The sequence below is a fragment of the Cetorhinus maximus genome, chromosome 6 (assembly GCF_964194155.1).
Source record: "Cetorhinus maximus chromosome 6, sCetMax3.hap1.1, whole genome shotgun sequence".
Lineage (NCBI taxonomy): Eukaryota > Metazoa > Chordata > Chondrichthyes > Lamniformes > Cetorhinidae > Cetorhinus > Cetorhinus maximus.
In genome coordinates, this window is record NC_135884.1 from 98682813 (window position 1) to 98709411 (window position 26599).

Genomic DNA, 26599 nt, shown 5'->3' on the forward strand with positions numbered 1-26599 from the left:
AGAAGAATTTGATGATGTCAGAGACCCATTTTATTATGATGGTAAGTGTGGCTAGGGCTAAAATGGAATTAGGGAGGGGGAGAAAAGTCATCCTTTATTTTCTTTGTCATGGCCCGTTCCATTCTAAGAATTAAAATGTCACTAATCATGCTGTCTGGCTGAACCATGAGTCCAGAGCACTGCTGGGTCACCAGCCTTTTAAAGCCATTCACTGTGGGTCTTTCTCCGTCTGCCATTTCATTCTTTGGTGTAGACAAATTCATCTTTATTCTGAACTCTCCCAATACTTGAATGGACCAGCTATCATCTTCATAAATAATGGTAAATATGTTTGTAGAAGAATCCACAGGTTTATTTTGTTTATACATGTCATATCTTTTCTTTCACTGCTTATCACTGTAACTCCTGGAGCGCTGCTCCAAAACTAAAAGGCTCAGTGATTTGCGACTGTTAAATAATTGTATTTTTGAAGTCTTTTGCCATTGTTTCTTTTCCCAGTAATTTTCTCCCCCTCCTATACCATCTGCCAAGCAAATCAATGCTTTCCAGACGTCATCTTATGTTCCTATCTAAAAAGTGATGGAGGAAGGGTTGGCCTTGTCTCCGTTTCCTACTTCAACCAGGTGAATATGTAAGCTTCAGAAACTCATCTTCTGGGAAATTTTACGGGAAAACCTGTGCATGTCGTGCCGGATGTGCTGCACTGCCAGCTGCCTTTCATTTGAATATTGCAGTGATTTATTCTAGGTTATTCTGTTTCAGGATTGATTTCACTGCCAAGGAACTGAAACTCAAGTGCACCCTTTAATTAGCACTTATTTTAAAGTATCACCATTTCGCATATGGTTTCCTGTGATTACATTTATCACATTTGAATTACAGTTTGTTAGCTTTACTTCACATCAGACTAATTAACTTTGATTTATGTCCAAATGAATAAATAGTTAAATGTTTTATTTTTTTTTTTAAAAACTTGTACTTTTGCAGGGCCTTTTAATAAACGAGCCATACGATTTATAAAGAGCCTACACAAAATAAAAAATAAATTGTACCTTGAAGTGAATTGTACAATAATATTTTAAACTGTGAAAAATGAAATTAGAAATAATAAGCATCTTTCAAAAAAGTGAGCATGATGTATTGATAGGTTGTAAGTTTGGCCACCAGATCACTAAAGTGAAATGAAACTAATATAGTTCTCAGCACTATATTTTCAATGCCAAGTTATTCTCATGGTATGGTTGATATATCTCAAGCCAGTATGTCAAAATCCAATAAAAATGTGGAGGTGTATAGAAACAGAGGAGCAGTATTGAACCTTAATACATACATTCCTGCATTTATATGGCACCTTCCACTTTCTTGAAACTCTTTATAGCCAATAGATTATCTTTGAAGCACAGTCACTTTCTGTGGAGGGAAATATGACAACCAATTTATACAGAATATAGCCCTACAAATAGCAGAATGATAAATGCTCAATTGACCTTTTTGGTGGTTTTTGTTGAGGGATAAATGTTGACCTAGACATAGGATAGAAAAAACCCTGCTCTTCTTCTAATTGTACCGTGGAATCTTTTACAACTACCTGAACAGGCAGATGGGATCTCAGTTTAATGTCTCATCTGAAGGATGGCACCTCTCTGACAATACAGCACTTCCCCCACCCAGCAGTAAAGCGTCAATCTAAGTTACGCACTCGAGGCTCGGATTGAAGCTTGAACCCATGACCTTCTGAATGAAAAGTAAGAGTCCCAAACCTTGTGCCAAGCTACCAGTTTCAATATTTTAATAAACTGCATGAACTCAAATTATTTCTAATACAATAAATGCCATTTTGTGAAGTCATTAAATAACAAAGGATTGAGTAGCAAACTGCAAATGGTAGGTTATTGGCAATATATATTACTCACTGAGTCACTCTGCTTTTGGCACAGTTGGCAAACAAAGGAAGAGTTTAGAGGGTAAATTAGAATCGTTATTCCATCTTTACAGGTTGAAGGGGGCACTTCTCTTGTGAATGATGCATCAATACTCATTTTGATATATGTTCATTTTCACTTTGATCATTTAAAAAAAACTCAGCTTTTCTGAATTTGGACCGCCTCAGGTAAATTAACCTCAGGTAAATTATAATGAAAGGAAAAGGACCTAAAACTTGGGGCAGAATTTTACATTCGGTGTGCGCCCGACACACCGGAACGTAAAATGACGCGCAATGATGTCAGGCATGCATCCCGACGTCATCGCGAACTCGCGCGATATTTTGTTTGGCGGGCGCGTATCGGAGTCGGCTGCACGCCCACCGATAATTGAAAGGCCTATTAAGGCCATTAACTAGGTAATTAAATTGAATTTTACGCTGCTCATCCAAACTTACGGTTGGCAGGCAGGTGAAAAGGCCAAGCGGCCTTTGTGTTTTTTAGGAAACCTCATCCACGAGCGGGATGAGATTTCCTAAAGCCAATACTGATGAAATAAAAACTTTATTTTGAAAATAAAAACATGTCCCATCTCATGTGACACAGTCACGAGTGGCCATGTTTCATTAAATTTTTACTATCCTACATATTTTTTAAAAAAGCACTTCAATCTCCCTGAAGCAGCTCCGTGCCTCAGGGAGATTGAAACGCTCTTTCGTGCGCATGCGCCTGACTCTCCCTCCTCCCCCCACCCGTACAGGGCTCGCGATCCACGCAGGGCGGGCCTTAATTGGTCCACCCCCATGAAATCGCGATGCGGAGCTGATCGTGGGCGGCTCCGCGACTGCTCCCGCCGAGCCCGCCTGATGACTGGAAAATCCTGGCCTTGGCTTTGACTAAAGATCTGGAGCAAGTGTTTGGCGACATAGTTGGCACTTCAGTTTTGAAAACAATATGCATAAATACAGTGGATTGGATTAGGCTCTTGACAGCTGCTGAATTCGTGGGTTTCTCTTTGCATTCTTAACATGATTATTAGGGTGTGATCAAATTCTTTACAACTTGTAAAAGAAAGCTGCAACACATGCCTAAAGGGAAAAGCCTATGTGATAGCTTGAAAAGACAGAGCTTCTGCATCACATTCTCACTTTATAATAAAAACCCAACCATTACCCTTTTATTCATTAAAAAAAAATAAAATGGGTGTTTATGCTTTGGAAGTTAATGAAGACTCAAATGCTCAATGTGTTAAATGTGTTTTAGGGTAAATTTTATTTCTGTACACTTCTTATGATGGATGATTGAAACAAGCAGCCAAATGGATGTCTTTGAATATTTATGGAGTCAAAACCAGTTTACTCATAGTATTAATGTACAAAACATTCCTTAGGTGATTCATAGTCTTACATCTCAGAAGGAGGCTCTTCAGCTCATTGTGCGTGTGCCGGCTCTTGGGAAGAACTATCATTTGCAAATGTAATTTTATTAATTACATATTGTAACTGGAATGATCTTATTGAATTGGTGGAGCAGGCTCGCTGGGCCAAATGGCCTATTCCTGCTCCTATTTCTGATGAGCCACCTGACTTCCTTCATTTATATATCTTGCGTACAGCTTCAAATTTATATAGTGCCTTAAATGTAGAACAATTTCCCAGGGTGCTTCAGAGAAAGGGAAAAGTGATGACTGGTCAAAGAAGCAAAGGTCAAGATGAGTGACCAAAAATCTGGCCAAAGAGAGTGTCTTTGAAGAGAGTGTTGAAGAGAAGGGAGTTAGAGGTGCAGAAGATTTTGAGAAGGAATTTCACAACTTGGGCCTAAGCAACTGAAGGCATATAACTAAATGTGGGGGGCTGGCTGTTTGGCTGACTGTCAAACATCAGCCAATTGGGTAATTTTTGTTTTCCAATTGGCATAGGACGGTAGTGCATCACAAGGATGGGTGTGTTGGGCCAACTAATGGCTGGAGTTTGGGGCATGTGATAAAACCTCCAGGAACACACTTAATCACAGAAGGCAACCCTAATCATGGTAGAAGTTACTCCTAGTTGAGAGCTGGTTCAAAAATTCCATTAATGTTTACTTCTTGGGATAATGGTCATCAAAGTGTGGAGCAGTGTGTCTCGAGTACTTAATTATTACTTCTTTTGTTCATTTATGCTTTATATGTTATATTTCTGCAAGAGCTTTTGGAACTTGCCCCTCTAATGATGATTTCAGCCTTGCTGGAAAAAGCTGAATCGTCTCACAGACTCCCTTGTATAAGTGACCACTGTTATGGCACAGCTGATGATAAATGCTGAGCTGTTCAAATCCCAAAAGGAAACTTGAAACAACTGCCCCAACTGTTTTGCAATTTGTATAAACTTCAAGATCCTTGCCTTGAATTCAGTAGTATTAAGACCACCGAGTCTTGTAGGTTTCTTGCAAAACTAAATTAAACCTTTGTTAATAGAAAAAATGCTTTAAAGTACACACATAAATCTATAAATTACTACTATGATAACTTCTAAACCCCCTAGTTAATCTAGTTCTCAGTCACACTTTCGTTAAGGCAACAGTAAGAGACACAGATTTTAAAGACCCAGGCAAAGAAACATGATACCCTGAACAATCCAATTCAAAGTGCGTTTTCTTAACTTAAGTTCTGAACAATCCTAATTTTTCTTAACTTCCGTTCTGAACAATCCTATTCAAAATGAGTTTTCTTAACTTCAGTTCTTTATAGACAGCAGCTTGAGGCGTAGATGCTGGAGGGTTTCACACTTGTTAGATCTTAGAATGTCTACCCTCGCACACAGCCTTTGCTCCTTTATACATATTTTCCCCTTTGAATGCAAATTCCCATTGTTTCACTATGCCTTTGGACTTTACCTCTCTGATAATAAAAATCTCTCATAGTATCAATTTTACCAGTAATCTTTGGGAAAAATAAACACACTATTTCTTACTTCTCCTGGCTAGGTGAAGCATTTCATCCCTCCTTTGAAATCAATCAAGTCTGGTTTATTTAAAACTGCAAATGCTCCTTTTACCCCTATGTCTACCTACTTAACATTCCAAACCTAGCTTATCTCCCAATACATCAAAGCCTTCAGATCAGCTGCCTTTAATTCAATTAAGTCACACACACAGACATAGATCCATAGACAGACCCCACTATTACTCTACTTTGCAATAAATTCCAATAACATTATGAAAATTATTATATCTTCCTGACAACCGCTATAATTAAGTTGCCAGAAGATACATAATGACAGAGTCACCTTAACCACCAAATCAGGTACAGTAGTGGTTGTAATAATACTTGCTGGTTTTTTGGTTAATATTTTCATTAGGAGTGCTGATCATGATGAAGAGAGTGAGTAACAGAGCATTTCAACATCATATACTCAGGAATTTCCCCATATTTGCTTTATTGTGATTAAGCTGTTCATTGCAACTTCTGTAACATGCCCCTGCAATATAACTTGACTGCAAATTAACAACAGCATGCCCCACTGCTGCAATTAAATGACATTTTCTTCTTTGCGCAATACTTGCTTCTGAGAAGGGTCATCAGATCAGTACCAAATAATGGACATTTTTTGCTGTGGTCTCGTTTCCACTAATATTTACATTGTGACTGAGCAAGTTAAGTTTTCTAAAACTATCTGTTAGTAAATGCTCATCAGACACATAAAACTCAGCCTGTGCCTTGAATATACTGCATGGGGATCATCTTATCTTACATCATCACAGCATGCCCACCCTCATGATATAGATAAAAGGTTTTTGATATTGAGTCAAACAATCTAGGGTATAAGTGGTTTTTAAGTATTGTTCTTTCCACTGCATATCACCATTGATGTGATCATGAACAATGTGAAAAGGTTTGTTGTTAAGTATAACAGCATTATATAATAGCATCAGCGCAAGCTAATGAGCAATATTCTGTACCACTAACATTGTAATAGTGCTGTATCATGGAATGGCTCAACAACAGTTCTGATTAACATTTGCCAATTTTGCCAATTATGAGTTGTTAGCTGTTACAGGAAGGAAACATAGAACAGCTTGTCTGATGAAGGGTCATATGGACTCGAAACGTCAACTGTATTCCTCTCCGCAGATGCTGTCAGACCTGCTGAGTTTTTCCAGGTATTTTTGTTTTTGTTATAGAACAGCTTAATAGAACAAAATAATTTTATGGTCTGATTTCAAGTTCCATCAATTCATAAATATTGAAACATTTAAGGGTAATTTGTACAGATCTACAAAATACAACTTCATGTAAACCCTTATTGGAAAGGTTTTTATCCTTCTTGCAGTTATCATTATGCAAAAACTCATGACAAAGGACTTTGATAGAGTGGATGTGCAAAACATTTTCACATGTGGGTGAGTCCAGAAAAAGGGAGCATTAATATATATAAGAAAGCCACTAACTGTTAAGATAAAACCCTTAGGAAGGATTTTTTTTTACACAGAAATGGAACTTGTGCCACATGGAATGGATGAAGCAGAAAACATTAATGCATTTAAGAGGAAACTTGATGCACAAGGAGGAAGAGAATAGAGGGATACGGGGGCAGGGTGGGAAAAGATAATTGGAATAAGGGGAGGCTTCTAGGGAGTACAAGCACTCTCACAGATCAGTTGAGCCAAGGGCCTAATTCTATTCTGTAGATTCTTTGTAATTGTATATAGAAGTACCATGTTTGTTGATCATGGTTTTTAATCAATGATCTTTACAGGTTCATGTTCGAATAATTTGAAATACCGTTCTGCCCTTCTGCTCCCCTAAGAAAATGCTTTTATTTCTCTGCCTTGCACCATCCTTCAGCTAGGTTGTTCCCAGGGCAGTTCTAGTGCCATACACTTGTCCAGCTGCTATAGAATCCACAGGAACAGAATTCACTTCAGCTTTTTTCTATGGGGAAGTGCCTGTCTGTCTTCCAAAGGTGGCTCAGCTAAGCTTATGGAATCATGTCTTTAAATCTGAGTAAAATTGATCTGGGGCACTTTGTTGTACATCAGGTGATTCAATTAAAATAACTGCTCAACTTATTACCACTTCATCAGCTAAAACTTTGTCCCTGGGCAGAATTTTGCTGCCAGCGAGCAGGGGGCGGGACCCATTCACCGATGCGTAAAATGACATGGGATGACATTGGGCGGAACCCTGACGTCACCCCGTCCCATTTAAATTTTCAGGAAGGCAGGGGCGCAGCAAAATCAGCTGCGGGCCCACCGACCTGTCAATGACCACTTGAGGTCATTGACAGGATCGTTTTACCAATTAAAGGACCTGCCCGTCCATCCTTAAGGTTGGCGGGTCGGCCAGGAGCCCTGGCAGCATATAGAGAAAACATGAAACCTCATCCAGCGGCGGGATGAGGTTTCATGTAGGGTTTTAAAAATTATAATAAAGTTGTTCTGTAAATTATGAACATGTCCCAACTCATGTGACATTGTCACATGAGAGGACATGTAAGGGATTTTTCTTGTCTCTATTTTTAATAGTTTTAAAAGTCGAAGCGATCTCCCTGAGGCTGCACTTAGCTTCAGGGAGATATGCGCTCTTTCGTGCGCATGCGTGAAAGAGAGCACTCTCAATTTTAGGGATTCCCCCGCCCGCATAGGGAGCGCATAGCGCTTCCCAGTGGACGTCACGCTGGACGGGCCTTAATTGACCCGCCCATGTAAAACAGCAGCGCGGCCCGCTTCGCTGGCGGCGATCAGCTTTGCACCCACCAGCGATTGGGTCGGGCCAACCTGCCCAACAGGCAGAAAATTCTGCCCCATGTATCTGATTCCATGACTCTGTTTCTTCAATGCTGAGTTGTAATTGCCATGTATTCTATATATGGAGAAGCAAAATGAAGAAAAATAAATGATGTTGGTGTGGACACAGGCTACCTTAACTTTGGGTGGTGGAGGGAGATCAATAGAAAGAGGAAGGCAGCAAAACCTAAATGCATTTTAAGAAGGATCGTCATCTCGAAGGAAAAGCTGAATTTGTAACTTTTTTGCTCTAATAATTTGTGAGCAAGGCAATTCTTAACCTTGAAGAAGAAGCAATATACATGAGTCATGTATTTTGCCTCAAACCCTTATTTTGATTTTGAATTTTTGTGCTGATCATGGTGAAAATGTCAATGAAGAGGAAATAAAGAGTTTCTTTTGCAGTCTAATATCAGCATTAATCATTCCTGGGTTAGGTGCAAAATGCAGCTTTCAATTCTGTCCAAACATTTGGCTCAATCCAAAAGGCAACTTTTATTGTACTAGCATAACTTGTCTACTTTCCACCACCCCAGCAGTCTTTACAATGTGATTGTCAATTGAATATGAATTTATGCAAAATTAATGGCAGGTTTTGTGCTGTGGGCTCAGGTCTTTTGGGAATTCGATAGAGACTTCCGAAACTCAATTCACATGGGAACTGTAATGGCCAGCAACGAGAGAAGGCATTCATCATTTCAGGATTAACTGGATTCCAACACGGATGAAATTGTCTTAAATTCTGTTAAGAGTGCATCTTTTTAATTTCTAATAAAAAAATGTTATTGAATGTGTTGGATTGATAATTTTTATTCTTCATAAAGAGTTTCCAAACTGGGTTAATACATTGGAAAACTTAGACTTCAGAGCTTAGCTAGTGATGTGCATTAAGCATAACAGGACATGTTTGTTCCTTGAACTATACTGGTTTGTTGGATATTGCCTATTAATATGCCCATTGACAAAGTCAACCTGAGTTGAGCATTTTTGTTTGGTACTGTTGCACTATGTAAATATGGCATGATGAATGATGTTTTGTAGACAATTGAGTTATTTCAGCAACTCTGCACAGCAAGTATATAACAGCTGGTATGTCACAATTGGTTCACATCTGCCCTTAGAGGAAGTCGTGTTGGAGTTTCAGGGAACCAAGATCTCGTGAATCGTTTTCTTGAGAACTGTTTGCCAGAAGAGAAAAGCATTGCCACCTTTGGCTGAACAGACTGTTTGTTGTGGGTTGTTAGTATAATAAATTTAAGTGTGTCTACAAGTGCAAAAAATCTGGATCGTTACAGTATAAGGTGACTACTGTATTAATGAAACCTTGTACCATGGGTATTGACCCCAGTAGCCACTGAGTTTAATTTGTCACTCACCGAGCTAAAAGTGAGAAATTTATTTTGCTAATTTTTGAAGTTATTAACACCCCAAAATGTATTTTGTGCTAGAGCTGCTTTCTCTTTTTCAGTGACCTGAACCTTAATCTTGAGAAATGACTTTTGTAATATAAATTTGGTTGCTAAGCTGCTTTGTCTTTGTTACAGGCTTATGAGTGGGCCCTAGAAGGTATGCGGCACCTTGCGTGCATCAGCATGGATGACTGCAGTTCACCAGAACGCTGTGGGTCAATTGTGAAATATCTGGAAAATCATCATCGTCAGCATCCTGAAATTTCAGATGCCGAGTTTCAAGGAATGAAGGAATTGGCATGTGAATTAAAAAATGAGAAGGGGATAAAACAGTGGAAATTTGCTTGGTCCAAATGTCAAGAGACTAAGCTTATCTTTGAAAAGAAGCTGGAAGCTGCATTGCGAGCAGGAAAGTCATTACCATCAGACCATAAGCTTTCTGATTTTAATAGTATGAGGAACGAAATTGTTAACATAGGACACAGGAGGCATTCAGGTGGAATGGAGCAAAGATTACAGTGTGCAAGCTCAAACAGTAGTGGTTATTCTCTGAGCAATAGATCAACACAATGTGGTATGTGGCAGAGAGACAAACTCTCATCACAGTCTTTGGGCAGTTGTTACGGGACTATAAATAATGAGGATGTTTTTGTACCTAAAACTATTCTCAGCAAAAGCTCTAGCCCTAGTTTACAAAGCTTTGATCAAATGGGAACAGGGAAAACTTGTGCTTCTGTTCATACGTCAACACCAGATGTGTGTAGAAGATTGCATAGTATCTCTGATGAAGAAGCCAACTGTGACAGTAATGTTGACTCTTCTCATATACAGTCTAGATGCCTCTCAACACCAGATTCCCAGAATCAACATCTGAAAAAGCTATTACGGAAAGCACAGAGCTTTGACTTTTCACCCAGTGATACTCACAGGTACAATTCATGTCAAAGAACTTTTAGTGAACCTGTAAGGCGTGGAAACACAGGAGTATTCATTAAAGGGCTGGAAGTGAGCAGCACTGAACTTAACGATAGACTTTGTACCTCCAGACAGCAGGCATTGTTTAGTTGGACTGGAAACCAGGCAGAAGGTCACAGAAGCTATTCCCCCTTGCAGGAGACCAAGGCTAAGGGCAGGTGGGTACTAATTTCATCCAGGATTAAAGTAAATTGTGGACCATTTAACTGAGTACTGTTATTGTAAGTGGGGCATACACCAAAACATAACAATGGTATTTCAGGAATATGGAGGAAATGGCAACTAAAAATGTTTATCCCTTTGATTGTGGAGTAGAAATTGGACCTTGTTGCCTCTGTTATAGGGGCACAACAAGGGTCAGTTTCGGAGACAAATTTCCTGCATCCCAAGAATACCTGGAAGACATCCAGTCCAATATTGGATCAGGTCAGTTTTAAGCCATCTGATGCAGTCATCTAAGCCAGACAGTAGATCCCTTAAAAATGCTCCAGTCAACCTTTCCTGATTTGATGAGGCCTAGCAAGTGGAAGTGATCTAAGTTACAAGTGTTTTTTTAAATCCTTGATGTATGGCCCATAGGATCAAGAGTGCTGTCAGCCCACTATCACTCCCCACCCATTCTTCTGCAGCTTAGCTTCAGGTTGCTGCTGGTGAGGTAAGCAGTTCGACATTCATCTTTATAAAATGAGTGAACTCCTAATAATGTTACTGAAGCCCAGAACCCAATAGAACATATAGAAATTTCCATCCATCACCTTTAACCTGTTTATGTTGTAGTATATAAACTGAAACCACTCCAGAATCAACCAGTGGTCAATTATAAAATATACTGTAGCTCTATAGTTTGTCACACACTGTCAACAAACTGAAACTGTCATAGTACCAAAAGTTAATATATTTTACCATTTGGTCTAAGGGATGCAAAATCCAAAAGCACATAATAAATAGACATATACAGACTCCGTTGGGAATTTTAAAATTTAACTGAAACCTCTTTTACTATTCAAATGTTTCTTTATCTATTTTGCAGATGTTTCTTAACTTTGTGAGCTCCAATGTTGTAATTTCTATATAAAAAAAAGTTATGTGACACCCCTCATAAGAAAGTAATAGACTTGCAAAATATTCAGTTTATGATTTTTGGGGGAAAAATGTTTTTTCTCATTATTGACCTTGTTTTCCAGTGACAGCTTAATATTCAAGGAACTATTTTTCTTGCTGCAGCAACCAATTCAATCAGTACCTTTTTGTTGGTTGTATCTATTTCTTGTTTTAAAAGCAGTTTCCTTACAGGATCGTCAGCTCTTCCTCAACCAGGTTGAGATTTTTTTAAATTATTTTATGGGATGTGGGCATTGCTGGCTAATGCTGCCTGCATTTATTGCCCATCCCTACCTTCTCAGAAGCAATTAGGGAAGGGCGATATATGCTGGTGTTGCCAGCAGACACCCATATCCTGTGAAATAATTAAAAAAAACTCAACCTGGTCAGTAAGGAGGCATTACAATTAGCATCGGTAGTCCCACATTGTGTGTGGATAAGGGTCATGGTGGTGATTGTGGCTCCATTACAAGGAGGTAGAAACCATGCTTTAACTGTACAAAGCCCTGATTAGACCACACCTGGAGTAGTTCCAGGCACATACCTTAGGAACTGTATACTGACCTTGGAGGGAGTGCAGCATAGATTAACCTGAATGATACTTGGGTTCGAAGAGTCAAAGTACAGGGAGAGGTTGCACAAACTAGGGTTGTAGACCCTGGAATTTAGAAGGTTAAGGTGTGTTTTGATCCAAGTTTTCAAGATATTAAAGACAACAGGATAGATAGAGAGAAACTATTTCTGCTGGTTGTGGAGCCTAGGACCAAGAGATAAAGGCTAGGATTTTCCGTGCCTGCTGGTGTCGGGCATGTTCATTGGCATGAGTGGACAATTTGTCAAGAAGACCAAAGATTGATTTAACAATGCCGTGAAACCAGTTTACAATCGTCTGCTCTGCCCGCCAATGACGGACTGCGTTTCCTGCAGTTGAGGTAACTTGGGGAGGGTGGGGTGCAAAGGCTGCCCTGCAGTTGAGGTGACATGGGGTGGTTGGGGGGGGGAGGAAAGGGCCCTGCAGTTGATGGTAGTGCACAAGCACATGCGGGGGTAGTGCACAAGCACATGTGGGGTGGGTGAGGGAAGTGGCCACGCATTAGAGAAACCTTGTAGGAAGGTGACCATTCCTCTGCAGCTGAGACAGTTCAGGCGCAGCCACATCGATATGATTGAAGTCGGGCCTCTAGCTTTTCTGCTCACTCAAGCAACACAGAGGCATCAAAGTGCCATCAAGTGCTCCAGAGCTTTTCACCCCTCGGGCACAGACTGCAAAGTAATGAGCGCTTTAGTGGACTGCAGAATAATTGGGCGACTGGGCAATTTGAACAATCTCCTTGCTAAAGCTGGCCATGGAGCAGCCACTTGTAGAGGTGCTCACAGCTCCTTGCAATGTCATCATCCCGGTTTGGACCAGTCTCCCTCATGGTTCAAGCTAACAGCGCAGCCTTGCAGCACAGGCTAGGAGAATGCCTGAGCTGAGAGCACAGCATGCAGTCTAATGGGTGCAGGTGGGTGGGGTTTCGGGTAGCCATGTAGCGCATTAATCTCTGGCCATCCAAGTGGTTGCAAGGACTCTCTGGGATGCGTTAAGGAGCCTTCAGACTTAACCAAGACAGGTTCTTAGTACACCCATGCTAACCCATGCATCTCTCTCTTTCATCCTGCAGGAGGAGTACATCAGGATCATGGAGCCTGGTGACCTAGCTGCATGCCTTATGGCTTACAGAAAGCGAAGACGATGAAGAAGAGAGCAACTGAGGCGCCTGACTTTGCAGAGGGAGGAGCAGCACCCTCTGGAAGAAGGTGCGGCTGGGGCTCCTGCACACGCCGCCGAAGAGCCACAGCAAGCTGTCACTGGTCGGCGCCTAGCAAGACCCAGAGTCTATAGATCTGTCTTTCATTCCTGCAGATGACCGAGAACCAGTGTTTCTGAAGACTGCACATGTCCAGGGAACTGGTCGGTCACATCTGCCAGCTACTACAGGATTTGGCACCACGGGGACATGGAGGGCATCCACTGCCAGTGGCCGTGAAAGTGACCGCGGCACTCAATTTCTGTGCCAGTGGCTCCTTTTAGGGCTCCACAGGTGACCTCTGTGGGATTTCACAAGCCTCCACCCACAAATGCATCCATGAGTTCACGGATGCCATCTTCACGAGGGCACATAACTTTGTGCATTTTGCCCAGGACCAGGACAGCCAGGATGCAAGAGCGATTGGATTTGCCCAGATCTCGTGTTTCCCACAGGTGCAGGGTGCCATCGACTGCACTCACGTGGCACTCAGATCTCTGTCACAGCATGCAGTGAACTACAACTGCAAAGGATCCATTCGCTGAATGTGCAGCTGGTATGCGACCACCACAAATGCATCCTGCGGGTCTATGCATAGTTTCCAGTGAGTGTGCATGACTCCTACATTCTCAATCGGTCAGAGACCCCTGAGGCCTTACAGGGTGCACAGAAGCTGCAGGGATGGTTCCTTGAGGACAAGGGCTACGCGCAGAGGTTGTGGCTGATGACACAAATGCGGTGCGCTCAGACTGCAGCAGAGTGAAAGTATAACGAGGCTCATGCTGCAACTTGCAACTTGGTGGAGAGACCATCGGGATGCTGAAAATGAGGTTCCGGTTCCTGAACCAGTCTGGTGGTACCCTGCAATATAGTCCACAGAAGGTGTCACGCATCGTCATCACCTGCTGCGCCCTTTACAACCTGGCATTGCAACGGGGAGAGGAGCTGGCTGAAGAGGAGATGCAGGAGCTGGAGGTCTCATCCGATGAGGAGGACGCCGACGGGGATGAGGGTGAGAAGGTCCTCCAAGGTGACGATGACTGAGGTGAGGCTCTCGAACTGGCCAGACAAGGCAGATGCACTCTGGAGGCCCTCATAGTTGCTAGATTTGTGGAGGATGATGACAACATGCAGTGAGGAGACACCATAGATCCTTACATTGCATCTATGAACGTTTCGCTCCAGTCTGGCTTATGGCAATGCACATATCTTCTGTGGGAATGCTCCTGCCATGGAGACGCGGTGGAGGCCCTAATAGCTGTGCGATTGCAGGAGGATGATGACGACATGAAGTGAGGACACTGCATAGATCTTCACATAGCCTTTGAGAATGCCTGACTTCTGTCTGGCAGAGGGAAGCTTGCATGCACTCTGTGATCAGGGTCATGTCATATAGAGACGCAGCCATGAAACTTTAAAAGTATCTGATCATTTGTCTGCTGTCAGCATCTGATCCCTTCAGAAGCACAGAATCGCTGGTCACAGATGCTGAAGAGATGGGTGCTAGCCCCACCTTAAAGGTGCTGAGAGTACACAGAGAGAATGATGGTACTCTGTGATACCTGCCCACAACATTCTGGCAGCAATGACGAGCACCGTCAAGGTGTAGGCATCAGTAATGTGTCAAGGAAGTGTGAGGTCGGACCATCACTTTGGTCTGAAGTCTGCACAAAACACAGGGAAGAAGCTCTAGATTGAGACACCTTCCTTTACCTTGTGCAGAAAGATTTCACACCTCAGTGACACGAACACTGCTCATCAGAACAAGGAGTAATAGGCAGGAAGACATTCTTGGGAGTTTCTTGACAATACTGAACAGTATGTGCAAGTGATTAACACCTATGCCCAGACTGTTCAACTACATTATCTTAACATTCCTAACCCTGCCGCTTCGTTTTGGTGCTCCCTGGACGTCCACAGTGGAGGTGGAGGCAGCCTGCTGACTGCTACGCCCTGTCTGTGATGACCTTGACAGGCGTCCTTCTGGAGAGCTGGGACCTGGAGGGTCCCAGCCTGCGTTTTGGGGTCCTGATGTGTGACACCCCACTTGACCTCTTGAGCTGGAGTCACAGGAAGAGGGGATTCGGATGGATCAGACACTCCCAGAGTCACCTGGATGGATGGCCCCAGAGGTTGGGTGGGGTGGGGTACAGCTGCCTATCCTCCTCCATATTGGTACCCAGGGTCCAAAGGCTGACTCCTCGAGGAGCAGGGGTAGCTGGAGTGAGATCGAGCTGCCCCACACCCCTCTCATGTACACACTGTTGGAGGCCATCTATGGTGTCAGCAATGGAGTTGAGCCCGCACAGCTGTGCAGGAGCAATGTCCTGGACCAAGGCCTCTATGGCAGCCGCCATCCCACCAGTGTTGACCTTGGTGCGTTGGCCTGCCGGTGCTATCACCTCAGCCTGAAGGTGGACAGACTCCATCATGCCTTGCAGTCTGAGGAGTGCAGCGGACATCCCTTCCTGATGTCCCCGAGCTTGCCTTTGCAGCTCCAGCAACTGTGACATGACCAAGGCTTGTCATCTGACTCGGACTCAGCAAATTTCTGGCCTCCAGCCGTCCTCCGAGTGCTGGAAACCTGGGAAGTCCCTTCCTCCGCCTGCTGCGGATCAGACAGTGCGATATGTTCACCAGATTGTGATGGCGACTGTAAAGCTAGGTCCCACCAAGGTGTGTGTCTCTGTGCTGATGGAGGGTGTGGGTGAGCGCTGTGATGGGACTTCAATGAGGCTGCCTCCAGATTCCTCTTCAGCAGTTTCTTAGAGGCTTGATCAAAGGCCCTGGGTCATGGACTCCATCGGCTGTTTTCCAGATGTGCCTGAGGAAGCAAGTGGAGATAATTAGTGCACAGCAGTGGCCTGTGAAACAGGACATACCACTTACAGCATGGCTGTCTGATGGATGTTGCACTGCTGGATCCCCACTTGGTAGAGCACCGCTAACCTCACTGTCAGCACAGGAATGGTCCAGATCCTCACCAGCTAGCTGGATGGCTCGGTTTCAAAGTCCGTGAGAATCTTGATTTCAGGCATTCCCGCGCTGGTCTGTGACCTATCCCTGTTGTTGTGTGCCAGTTTGTCCTGCATGAATAGAGATGGAGAAGAGTGTAAGCAGGAACCCTATCAGGCCAGATGATAAGTATGCCTAGCCTGTGTGGGTGGTGAGTGGTACCATGGACAGGATGAGGACAATCAAGTTGTGTGTGAGAGAGTGAATGGTGATGCCCCTTGAACTGGCATTGAGTGAGGGCGCTATGAATGTCTGATGGATTTGTGAGTTGAGAGTGATGAGAAGAGTGACTTACTCTGGCGGAACGGAGGAAATCATTCATCCTCTTGTGGCACTGGGTGGCTATCCTCTTTTGCAGGATGTTGGCGCTGACCAGCACTGACACCATCTCCCATCCTGCGGCCGGGGAGCGGGTGTGGGGGGTTAGAAGGCATCATCGTGGGCCTCCACGGCACCCAAAAGGCATTCCAGCGATGTGTCATTAAACCTGGGGGCTGCGGTCTTTTTGCCTTTCATGGACATCTTCCCTGCAGCAGTTGTGGGCTGGAAGCACTGAGATGTGTGTGCAGGACTGGACTTTAAATATGGCACCCAGCATGATGAAGCGGCGAGGTGATGGCGTGGCGGGCGAATGAGAGCCTGCCCGCCATGGAAACGGCATGTTTCTCGGGAATGCATAATTGATGCAACAGGTTTGGGATGACAGGCGTGAAAAGCTGCCATTGCTGCCGGTGGGTAAAATGGTTTTACCACCCGCTACCCCACTTAGTCCAAATCCAGGACGATTCTGCCCATGGTCCAAAAATTAGAAGCAGACCATTCAGGACTGAAGTTAAGGTGCACTTCTGCCCACAAGTTTGGAACTTGTTGCTGGATCAATTGTTAAAGCTGAGATTAATATGCTTTTGTTAACCAAAGAATTTCTAGGATTCGGGGCAACGGCAAGTATGTGGAATTTGGTCACAGATCAGCCATAATCTCACTAAATAGTGAAACAGAATCAAGGGGTAAATGGCTTACTGTTGTTCCTGTATTCCATTGGTATCATAGACTCTTTGAATGGTCCCTTGTACAAGATATTAGAATGGACAGCGAGTGTCAATAACTTTTCAAGCCTATGCTCGTATTTTGCTGAATATCCAAGTGTGTGTAGTGTCAACTTGGTTGGTTTGTCAATACTGCCATTTTTTTCCCTCCCCCTTCACTGAGGCTAAATTGTAGAGCTTTCAATGATGCTCTGTGGCTTACATTAGTAGCTAAACCCAAATCACAGATTGAACTTGGGTCTTTTGTCTTCTGTATCGTACATGCAACACTATTACCAAACAGATCAGGCAGCCCAGTTTGTGCTTTTTATCATGTTTTCTTTTAAGTTTCTTTCGATAATTGTATGCAAGACAAAATAAAGAATGTTCATCTCTGTGGGAAAATGTGCAAATGATACCATGTATGTTATGAAAAAGGGACTGCCACAGCACATCAGACTGAATGAATTTAATATATTTTTCTGTGATATAAAAACTTGAAAATTAATTAGCTAGCGTCCTAGAGATAAGTGAATATTTGGAAGCCTGGTCAATACCTACCTGTTAGATTCATTGTAAAAACAAGACAAGATAATGATTAATGAAGGAGCCGAACACAGAGCTTGTGGAAGAACTTGCAGCATAGTTCAAGATATACAATTTGGAAAAATAATATGTAATTGAATTGTTCTCAGCAGGAAAAGTTTTGGTTCTTATTCATCACCAATTTATGAGGTTGACACCAGTGAATGGCAGAAATGTGATGTCATCTTGTTCCCAGGCTGATGTGTTATTAGTCTATTGTGGTGCTTAAGGGTCAATGGAAATGCAAAATCGGAGTAGCAATCTATGCCAGTGCTCAGAAGTTTACTGTATTAAAGCTGTATCACTTTACTAAAGCCGGATGAATTGTCTTGCATCAGCTAATAGGGAAACACTATAAGGTACATAGATATTGGACTTTTATTGAACTTGGCTCTAAAAGTTTTCAGCTTCTTAAGTGTCATTGCCACTAAATACAAAAATAGTGCAGATATGTTAGCTTTGACAACTGAAGGGAGAGGCATTTATATATTTATTAACATTTTGTTGATGGAAAATATGTCTGTTGCTGTTTCAACCTTAAGTAAATGTCCTAAACTATGTAAATTATTAAGTCAGGTATATCAACTGTATAACTGGAGACCTTGTGGAATCGCTGCGAAACATTTCACACAGTTATGCTTTGTTGCTGGACAGGTCAGATCCCAAAGTGAAACCTGGTTTGATAGATCCTAACTTTGTTTTTTCCCACAAACCGTGGAGGCAAGTTACTGAACAAATTCACAGGAGCCTGCTGATGACCTTATAACGACATTTATTAAACAAGAAAAATGAACACGCAGGGCTATTTCCTGGCCATAAAAAGGCACTAACTGCGTGTGTGCTGCCATTTCCCAACTGGTGCATGCGCAGGAGGCCTGAGGTCCACTGGGAACTGTAGCTCCTGGCATCCAAACCCCCGATCTCTGATGCTGATTAAGGTAAGTATCAGAGTTCATCATAGCTTGAAGCCATTGGATACATCCAGCTTCATTAGGCGCTGTAAAAAAATTAAATTAAACAGTGGATAAGAAAACACCCAGAAGCCCACCTTTGACGTAAAGGCAATGTACCCTTGTGCTTCAGTTTGTAAAGTCCAAGATCCCATATGCTTTATCAATTGCTTTGTTAACCTATCATTACACCTTTAAAGATTTGTGGACAAACAACCCCATGTTTCTCTTCTTACACCCACTTTAAAATTATATCATCTAGCTTGTACATTCTCTCATTCTTCCCACCAAAATGTATCACTCTCACTTTTCTATGCTGAATTTCATCAGCCATGTATCCATCCATTCGACCACCCTGCCTATGTGCCCCTGAAGCCTATCACTATCATTCTCTTTTTTTTGATGAGGGAACAGAGAGGGTTGATGCGCTATACATTGACTTCCAAAAGGTGTTTGATAAAGTGCCACGTGGCAGGCTTGTTAGTAAAATTAAAGCCCATGGAATAAAAGGGACAATGGCAGAATAGGAGGAGGGTAGAAAAGTTGTAATGTTACTGAACTATTAATCCGAGGCCCGCACTAATGCTGTGGAGACGTGAGTTCAAATCCCACTACAGCAGCTGGTGAAATTTAAATTCAATTAATCAATATGAAATAAAATGCTAATCTCATTAATGATATTGAAACTACCAGATTTTTGTAAAAACCCATCAGGTTCACTAATCTGCCATCCTTACCTGGCCTACGTGGGACTCCAGACCCACAGTAATGTGGTTTAACGCTTAACTGCCCTCTGAAATTACTTTGTAAGCCACCTGTTAGGTATACCTATACCACATGGACTGCAGCAGTTCAAGATGGCGTCTCACCACCTTCACCATTGCCACCTCAAGGGCAACTAGGAATGTTTTGGGGCCTCAACTAATGACTATTTATTAATAACTTGGATAACACAATATAAAGCCATATATCTAAGTTTGCCAATGAGACAGAGATTAGTGGCATAGCAAATAGTGTAGACGGGAGCAGAAAGTTCGCATTTGCAGAAAATTACAAATAGAAAAATAAATTAAGTGAATGGGACAAACTGTGACAGATGGATTGCAATGTGGGTAAGTGTGAGGTCATCCATTTTGGATCTGAGAAAGATAAATTTGAGTATTTTTTAAATGGTAAAACTAGGAACAGTGGAAGCCCAAAGAGTTTTGTGTGACTGAAGCTTATAAAGGATGGAAGTAAGAGGTCTTCCAGATGCCCATTGGATTAGTCAATCCAGAAGGGAGAAAGACATTGGGTAGGATTTTTCGCTCAGCGTGCGGGTGCACACCTGACCATACCGGGCAAGCATCCCAACGTCATTGTGTACTCATCTGATATTTCAGTTGGCAGGCACGCGCGAGACATGGCAGTGCGCCCACCAACAATTAAGAGGCCTATCAAGGCCATTAATGTATTGTTTAACCTTGATTTTTCACTGTCCGCCCAACGTTATAATGGCGGGCAGGCAAATCTACCAGGCGGCCTTTGGATTTTTGAGGAAACCTCATCCAAGGGCTGGATGAGGTTTCTGATATTAATATTTTAAAATTAAAATGTTGGGGCAGAATTTTTATAATCTATATGTTTAGGTGAGTGAGTCCGATGTGTGGACACCTTTTTCTGCATTTTAAAATCTTAATTTGATGGTTTTAAAATGTTCAGCTCCCTGAGGCAGCTCTCTGCCTTCAGGGAGCTTTCATTGTGTGCTCCCCTGTGCCCGCGCTGACTTCAGCACTTGCCCTCCCCCCGCCCCCACCCTGGCAGCGCTGAGCCATTCAGCGCACGCTTCACGCTGGCTGGCCGTTAATTGGCCAACCAACGTGAAATCATGGCGGGGGGCCAATCACGAGCAACGGGCTATTTCTTGGGCGCTCCCGGGCCGCACATCATGCCCGTCCAACAACCTCAAAATTCTGCTCATTGATTATAGTTTCAGCGACAAATGAGCTGAGCTTAGGTGAAAGGCAGGTACTGTTAAGGAAGTTGAAGTAAGTGATCTTTGTGGCAGAGTGTCAGATGTTCGGCTCAGGTTTGAATAGGAAACCAAGGGTGTAGACAATGTGGTTATGTCTGAGACAGTGACTGGAAGAAGGGATTGAATTGGTGGCAGGGTTATGCAGGTTGATCTTGAAATGGTCCCAATGTTGGGTCTGCAATTCCAGGTGCACACAAAATCTCAATATGAGGCCCTGATATGCAAGGCTCTGCATCTGGCACATCAAAGGTGAGCCTTTACTTGTGAGTGCTGCCATTTTTGTTTTTGCAAACATATATCCAGGAAACAGCTGTGTCTTATCCCATGGAGGGCAAAACTCCAACCATATGTTTTCCCCACTGACCTGCAGGAGAGGATCAGATGTATGTCCTCACCTTTGACACTTCAGGGACTCTGATTGCTGATGGAAATGAGCAAATTCTTGATGTTGAATTTAAATATTTAATGGTATATGCTACCCTGCAGGGAATATTTAAAAATCAAGCTGAATCACTAGGATGTTGGCTTTTGAACATGTTGGGCCGAATCTTCTCTGGAGTGGCAATCACTGTCAGATTACTACTCTGCCTCTATTTTCCCACCTTAGACTGAAGCTCTACATTTCTCGCCTGGACTTCCGACCCAGGCCTGTTGAGAAATGTGGAGTGTGGCTGTTCCGGGCGTCTTTCAGTGTCGTGTAGGAGTGTCGCAGGGGTGGGGGAGAATGAAGCCTCGCTCCCTTTTTATGGTTCTAGCTGCCATGTACTGGTAAGTGTAAATGTCCCAGCCACTTTGAGAAGCTAGGAGCGACGGTAAATGTTTCCTGGTAATGCAAGTGGATGAGGGGGTGTGATGGGTTGGGTGGGGGAGGGGTTGGTGGTGGTTGGGGGAAAATCTGGGATTAGGGGGTAGTCGGGAATGGGGTATGGTCGGGAGGGAAGGTAGTCAGGAGATGGAGTGCTAGAGGGGTCAGTAGTATAGTTACCCAGGAGTTAGAACTGGTTTTAATCCTTCTAATTTGCTAACTATTCTGGGTTGGAACCATCTGAAGTCTCTGACATTAAATTGGAGTATCAGATGGTTCTAGTTGCAGAGTAATTGCCCAACGGAAGTTGAAACTCCCCAGGCATTTCCTGTGCAGCCTTTGATTGGGGACTTCCGAGGGTCCACCAGCGCATCTTCCAGGGTACCTCCAGAGAATGGAAGATCTGACCCATTGTTTGGCTGTTGACATGATGACTGGGACATTATTCATGTAGCTTTTCCTTCCTATGCGTCCAAGTTCGAGCTAAGAGCCACAGTTTCAGAATAAAGGGTCTCCCATTGAAGACGGAGATTAGGAGGAATTTCTTCTCTCAGAGGGTCGTTAATCTTTGGGATTCTCTACCCCAGAGAGCAGTGGTGCCATTGTGTAACTCAGCCTTGAATGTATTCAGGTTTTTGATCCACAAGGGAGTTGAGTGCTATCGGAGGTGGGCAGTGAAGTGGAGTTAAGGCCACGATCAGATCACCCATGATCTTATTGAATGGCAGAGCAGGCTTGATGGGCTGAATGACCTACTCCTGTTCCTTTTCTTACATCTTTAGAGGTTAGCACGAGTTCAAGCTGGCCTGAGCTACTTAAAGCAGGGTTGCACTTCTAAAAGAGAGGTTTATTTTGACTTTGAGCAAATGCTGAAATTCATTCTAAAAGTGACTTGGACTTAGGGATGACTTAACATGGTAGAGAGCAAGCTCCAAGTTTCTCTGAAGCAGCACTGGAGGCCTTCCTGTAGGAGGTGCACAGGAGGACAGAGGTTCTCTATCCACAAGGAGCCAGGAGGCCCTGTAAACAAACTCCTGAGATGGCAGTGGGAGCTGATGTCCATACAAGTCAATGCCAGGGGTGTAATGCAGTGCTGAAATAAATTCAATGAGTGATCAAGGTTAGTGAATGGATCTTTAAATGCCACATTCTACCAACTTCACCAGTAGCCTGTTCAATGCACCAGACCCCCATCACTCACCTGCCAACAACTATGTCAATTATGACTCATACCTCACATTCATAGCTTTATCTCACTCTCTCACACTGCTGCAAGCCTCACATCCATATCTCTTACCTAGCACACTTTTCACTGCCAGCTATTCAACCATGACAATCCCACCACCCAGTCACATTGCATCATGCTCACTGACACACTTCCCTCTCTTTTGCAGAATAAAGTGGTACAGAACCAAAAAGTAGCACCTTACTGCCGCAGGACAGGCATGGCTGCATGTCTTCACCCAATTGAAAAATATAGTGCTTGCCATCATTGGTGTGGTCATGACTGAGCCCATGGCCAGCGGCAGGGCTGAAAAGATTGAGGATGACTATATGCTACGAACAAGGAGCAGGAGTAGGCCATTTAGCCCCTTGAGCCTGCTCTGTCATTTAGTAAGATCATGGCTGACCTGATAGTAACCTGAAATCTGCATCCCACCTACCCCTTTGCTTATTAAGAATCTATCCATCTCTGCCTTAAAAATATTCAAAGACTCTGCTTCCACCACCTTTTCAGGAAGAGTGTTCCAAAGACTCACGACCCTGAGTGGAAAAATTTTGCCTCATCTCTGTTTTGAATAGGCAACCCCTTATTTTTAAACAGTGCCCCCTAGTCCTAGATTCTTCCACAAGAGGAAACATCCTCTCCACATCCACCCTGTCAAGACCATCAGGATCTTATATGTTTCACTCAAGTTACCTCTTACTCTTCTAAACTCCAGAGGATACAAGCCTAGTCAGTCCAACCTTCATCATAAGACAACCCTTCCATTCCAGGTATTAGTCTGGTAAACCTTCTCTGAATTGCTTTGCACGCATTTACATCCTTCCTTAAATAAGGTGACCAATGCTGTACACAGTACTCTAAATGTGGTCTCACTAGTGCCCTGTACAATTGATCATAATCTCCCTACTTCTTTATTCAATTCCCCTCACAATAAATGATAACATTCTATTAGCTTTCCTAACTACTTGCTGTACTTGCACACTAACCTTTTGTGATTCATGCACTAGGGCACCCAAATCCCTCTGCACCTCAGAGCTGAGCAATTTCTCACCATTTGGATAATATGCTTCTCTTTTTATTCTTCCTGCCAAAATGGACTATTTCACATTTTCCCACATTATACTCCATCTGCCAGATCTTTGCCCACTCACTTAACCTATCTATGTCTGTTTGTAGCCTTCTTATGTCTTCTTCACAACGTCCTTTCCTACCTATCTTTGTGCCATCAGCAAATTTGGTAACCATCCCTTCAGTCCCTTCATCCAAGTCATCTATATAAATTGTAAACAGTTGAGGTCCCAGCACTGATCCCTGTGGCATGCCACTTGTTACGTCTTGCCAACCTGAAAAAGACCCATTTATGCCTACTCTCTGCTTCTGTTAGCCAGCCAATCTTCTATCCATGCCAATATGTTACCCCCTATACCATGAGCTTCTATTTTCCGCAATAACCTTTGATGTAGCACTTTATCAAATGCCTTCTGGAAATCCAAGTATAGTACACCAAAAGGTTCCCCTTTAACCACAACACATGTCACTTCCTCAAAGAACTCCACTAAGTTGGTTAAACATAATTTCCCTTTCACAAAACCATGTTGACTCTGCCTGATGACCTTGAGCTTATCCAAGTGCCCTGCTATAACTTCTTCAATAATAACTTCTAACATTTTCCTTATGACAGATGTTCTTACATAAATCTCTGCCTTGCATCCCACAATCTCTTTTGATTCCCAAAGTGTAATCATGCACTTTTTGCTTTCCACATCAAAGCAACTATTGAAAAGCACTTGATAGAAACTTCAGCACCCCACAAATTATGCAATACAAAGTCCTAATTTTGCAAAACATTTGGTTCGTTCTCTCTGTCTCTGTCTCTCTCTCTCATATGTCTCTCTGGTGCTGCTTACACTTCGGTAGGTCTGAAGTAGTCTTCGTAGTCATACACACTGGCACCTCCAACCAGGGCTTGGTGTCTTAAATGGCGTTCTCATCATCCATGCTGAGCAGCCAGAGCTTAGGACCTAACAGAACGGTTTAAAAAAAAATCGAAACCTTCAGGCTGAGTTCTGATTTTTGAAGCCAGTCTGTGAGGTCAGTTTCACTCGCTGCTGCGCTGGGGAGCTTGGGGTGTTGGGGTGTTCCCGTGAGGGGAATCAGGGTGTTGTGGGGAGGGGAGTTGGAGTGTTGGGAGGAGAGTTGAGGTGTTGGGAGAGGCCAGTGGGGGAGGTTCGGAGGAGGGGATGGAGAGAGGGGAGTCAGGTTGAGGTGGGGAGTGGGGGTGAGGTGGGGGGTTGGGGGGAGGTGAGTGGGGGTTGGGGGGGCCCGCCAGTGGTTTAGTTCTGCTGGAGTGAGGCTCCAGTACCTCCTATTTAAAGGCTTTAATGCTCACCTCTGGATGGTAAAGTCTCCTTTGCTGATTGGCCATCTGTTATACACCTCACATGATTTTTCTTTCCATTGATCTCACTGGAATCCTCTCCATTAATTATCTCACTGGATTTTCAATCTTTAAGATTGGTGTTGATTTTAATCCTCACTGCCTCCAATATTGAAGCTACTTGTTTCCGTGAGTAGCACGTGGAGGGAGATTTGGCTCATTGATGGCAACAATCGGAACTAGAGGGAAATCCTCTCGCAACCACGTGGAGCTGCGTGACCTGTGACACAGAGGCAGCCCGCATGGGGACCATGTCAAGTGAACACTACCTGGGTTACCTGACCCCTCCCTCTGGATTTGTACCTGCTCTTGATCTTTTCATTGAGAACTGTCGGCGTGACATCAGTCGTCTCAATTTCTCTGCTCCTCTCACCCACTCTAACCTGTCTCTTTCTGAACTTGCTGCACTCCGTTCTCTCAAGTCCAACCCTGACTTTGTCATTAAACCTGCTGACAAGGGTGGTGCTGTTGTTGGCTGGCGCACTGACCTCTACCTCACAGAGGCTGAGCGTCAACTCGCAGACACTTCCTCCTACCTCCCGCTGGACTATGACCCCACCACTGAACATCAAAGCCATTGTTTCTTGGACTGTCACTGACCTCATCTCCTCTGGAGATCTTCCCTCCACAGCTTCCAACCTCAGAGTCTCCCAACCTTGGACAGCCCGCTTCTACCTCCTACCCAAAATCCACAAACAGGACTGTCCCGGCAGACTGATCATGTCAGCCTGTTTCTGCCCCACGGAACTCATTCCCACCTACATCCGTGATTCCTCTGACACCCTACATCATATCAACAAATTCCAGTTCCCTGGCCCCAACCGCCACCTCTTCACCATGGACGTCCAATCCCTCTACACCTCCATCCCCCACCAGGATGGTCTGATGGCTTTCCGCTTCTTCCTCGAACAGAGGCCCGAACAATCCCCATCCACCACTACTCTCCTCCGTCTGGCTGAACGTCCTCTCACTGAACAATTTCTCCTTAAACTCCCCTCACTTCCTCCAAATAAAAGGTGTGGCTATGGGTACCCGCATGGGCCCCAGTTATGCCTGTCTCTTTATGGGGTATGTGGAACATTCCTTGTTCCAGCCCTACTCAGGCCCCCTCCCACAACTCATTCTCTGGTACAACAATGACTGCTTCTGTGCCGCTTCATCCTCTCGTCTGGATCTGGAAAAATGTATTAATTTTGCTTCCAATTTCCACCGCTCCATCATTTTCACATGGTCCATCTCTGACACTTCTCTTCCCTTCCTTGACCTCTCAGTCTCAATTTCTGGTGATAGACTGTCCACCAATATTCATTACAAACCTACCGACTCCCACAGCTACCTCGACTACAGCTCCTCACACCCAGCTTCCTGTAAGGACTCCATCCCGTTCTCTCAGTTCCTTCGCTTCTGTCGCATCTGTTCTGATGATGCCATTTTCCAAAACAGTTCCTCTGACATGTCTTCCTTCTTCCATAACCGATGTTTTCCACCCACGGTGGTTGACAGGGCCCTCAACCGTGTCTGGCCCATCTCCCGCGCATCCCCCTCACACCTTCCTCTCCCTCCCAGAACCATGATAG

General features: G+C 43.7%; 1 protein-coding gene across 3 annotated transcripts in view; it reads left to right on the top strand.

The window, feature by feature from the left end:
* The window catches only part of LOC144681968 (pleckstrin homology domain-containing family G member 4B-like), a 338637-nt gene that overhangs the window by 269254 nt on the left and 42784 nt on the right, over positions 1-26599 (top strand). For all 3 annotated transcript variants that reach the window (XM_078544151.1, XM_078544149.1, XM_078544150.1), the window contains exon 14: positions 9233-10230. In XM_078544151.1, coding sequence (XP_078400277.1) covers positions 9233-10230 — 998 coding nt within the window. The remainder of the gene's footprint in view (positions 1-9232; positions 10231-26599) is intronic.